Below are 3011 nucleotides of genomic sequence, written 5' to 3'. Positions count from 1 at the left end.
TGCGTTCTTAGAATTGTCAGCACTTCTGAGTGTCCAGCTCTCTCCCTGACAGGATTTGGGTACAGGGAGCTTTAGGACTGGTGCAGTTCAGTTTAGGGCATAGGCAGAAAGCACCTGGTTCCTGCAATTGCTTTTTCTTAAGAACAGCTTTGAATTTATTTGCTTTCAAGTCATTCATTGCATGCAAATTCTAAACATTGCCTATGAAGTCTGCTCCTTAAATGCTAGTTTTTCAAGATGAAAGTATATACCGCTTACATCTTCTAACAGCCTTTAATTTGGGAAATGTGTGAAGCAATGTGAACTCCATAGCAAGTATTCTTGTTTCAACATGTGAACCAAAAGTTATTCTTTCATATTATTTTTACTTCAACTTTTTATGGCTATTCAGATGCTGTATAGTGCCAGATAATAGATCAGATAGGAACAGTGTACTTTTTGCATAATGCATGTTATTTTGAGTATTACCTTCATCTAACTAATTTCTGCTAGAATAATTCACTTATTTTCTCTCCATTGTGTTAAGTACAATTCTTTGTACAGAACATATGTCCTCCACCCACTCTTCTCATCCTAATTCTGTATCAGTACTTCTACATCTGCATGGGAAAAGCAGTATTTTAAAAATTAACTATTAATATAACATTATGTAATTCTTCATGCTCATTTCATGATGAGTACTACTTAATAAACATAATTATTCAAGAAGAGAAAACAAGTTCTTTCCTGTTCGAATACTGTCAGTTTTAATGTTGATATAAAAGAATCATTCCCAATAGATTTCTTCCTTGAAGAAAGATGCCCAGATAAGAGAAGAATTCTGCAAGATGGGTGGGTTTGTAGAATTGAGCATTCTTTCATTTTGAGATAACTTGTCATTTTCCCTACCAGGATTACTTTGCCCTATCCTTAATCCTGACATTACAAAATATATAATGGGAAATTACTCCATCAATATGTGCCCTTGAAGACTTAACTAATTCAGGTTGAACTTTATTAGTATTTAAATAACTGTGGGAGTTAATATAAGCAGTATTTTGTTCTGTGGACAACTGTGGGTTTTTAGTCTTCAGCTAATATGATTCTTGTTTATTTGGGAAAACTGATGCATAGTATCATTTAAGATACAAAATAATCATCATTTTTCTCTGAGAAATGTTTGGCAGCATATTTTGAAGTCAGTTTTTCTCAGTAACAGTATGGATGCCAGGAATTTGGGAGTAGGAATAACATTTCTGTTACAGAGTGTAGTTGGACTTCTAGGAAACATCTCTCTCATTTTCTACTACTTGATTATTTACTATAAGAAACACAAAATAAAGCCCATGGATTTGATTCTCATGCATCTGATCATAGTTAACATCTTGATCATTCTCTCTAAAGGATTGGCTAACACAATAACACCTTTTGGCTTGAAACTTTTCTTTAATGATTGGAGCTATCAATTTTTTATGTATGTTCTAAGAGTTTTCAGGAGCATGTCCATTGTCACCATCTGCCTCTTGAGTGTCTTCCAGGCTATCACCATCATGCCAAGAAACTCCTGTTTGAAAAATCTTAGAGTCAAGTCTACAATGGACATTAGTTTCTGCATTTCTCTCTGCTGGGTCTTGTACATCATTATAAATTTTATTTTCCCTTTGTACATGTCCATAACATTAAGTAGGAAAAATATAACAAAGGATACAAATTTCAAGCTCTATACTATTGTAGGATATGACAAAATCACGGGTTCATTATATACAACTTTCTTTGTGTTTCCTGAAATTCTGTTTTCTGGTCTCATCACTTGGTCCAGTAGCTCAATGATTGTCCTTCTGTACAGGCACAAACGACGAGTTCAATACCTCCAAAGTACTCATGCTTCCCATAGCAGTTCCCCTGAATCCAGAGCCACTCAGAACATTCTGGTACTAGTTTCCATCTTTCTGTTTTTTTATACAATCTCTGCCATCTCACATGCTTACAGTGCTCTTTTTCACAGTTCAGATGGGTGGCTGATGATTTTCTCAAACATTTTAACTTTGTGTCTTCCCACTTCAAGCCTTTTTGTACTTATGAGTCACTCATCCTCTCTCTCCAAACTCTTCTTTCTCTAGGAAAAATATACAAAACTCTTCAATATTTTGAATACTTTTGCAGGGTGCAATTTTCAAAAAGAAAACAAAACACAGACATGCTTTGGAGAAGACATTATAAAGCCAAATGCCTTTATAAGTTAATCTTAATGGTTATTTAGATTACTTATGCTGGTGGAACATTCATCTGAGATTAGCAAAATTGAGGTGATCTGGGGATTTTGATACTTTAATTGACACATTTTTCACCTTTTTGTTCAGGCTTTCTTGATGAGGACATGCTCAATATGTTTTAGGAAATCATCCCCAGTTTTGTTATCAGGTGGGCTGATACATAACATACTGAATGCTCTGTACTTTCCCTATATGTTCTAACACAGCATTACTTCCTAGGCCCAAGACTATGTATCCAGAACCATCAATTAAGTGCTGGTAAATTTTTACTATGGAAAGTCTTGTACAGCTCACTTATGCTCCAGGACATGAATGATCCAAATGCCTCTTATGATTATGCTCCATATCTCATTGCCTACAGCTGCTTCTGAGATATGAGTCCCTGTCTGCCATGAGCTTTTTAATAACTACACTCTACCATGAATCAAAGTAGAAAAAATACTTCTTATAAAGACTCAATAAATCTTATACAGATTGAGCAAGGGTAAGAATATTGACCCAAGGCTTGTTATTGTTGATTTATAGTGTCACATTTAAATGTTATGGGCCTCTTCTATCTATGTATTGATCATGTCAGCACTACTCTTTTTAGGTTAACCATGAGCCATTTTCACCTATATTCTTCCACATACACACAAATAATGTAACACTCTAATAAGTAGAAAACAATGTATCTTCTGGTCTTTATTATGGGTAGAACAGAGAGAGCTAGATTCCATAAAGAAGAGAAAAATCCCTGTGTTTTCCAACATTAGCTCA

At 34.8% G+C, this 3011-nt stretch overlaps 1 protein-coding gene across 1 annotated transcript; it reads left to right on the top strand.

Annotated features, from left to right (window-relative positions):
• Positions 1–1154: 1154 nt before the first annotated feature.
• On the top strand, positions 1155–2099 carry LOC116894596 (vomeronasal type-1 receptor 2-like). The gene has a single exon (XM_032896313.1). The coding sequence runs from the start codon at positions 1200–1202 to the stop codon at positions 2097–2099; it is 900 nt and encodes a 299-aa protein (XP_032752204.1). The 5' UTR covers positions 1155–1199.
• Positions 2100–3011: the final 912 nt, after the last annotated feature.

The sequence above is a fragment of the Rattus rattus genome, chromosome 2 (genome assembly GCF_011064425.1).
Source record: "Rattus rattus isolate New Zealand chromosome 2, Rrattus_CSIRO_v1, whole genome shotgun sequence".
Taxonomy (NCBI): domain Eukaryota; kingdom Metazoa; phylum Chordata; class Mammalia; order Rodentia; family Muridae; genus Rattus; species Rattus rattus.
The sequence above is the reverse complement of the archived record's forward strand: the minus strand, read 5'-3'. Positions and strand labels throughout refer to the sequence as shown.

Coding starts and splice junctions, on each gene's coding strand:
- LOC116894596 (XM_032896313.1), top strand. CDS start 1,200: ATGGATGCCAGGAATTTGGGAGTAGGAATAACATTTCTGTTACAGAGT.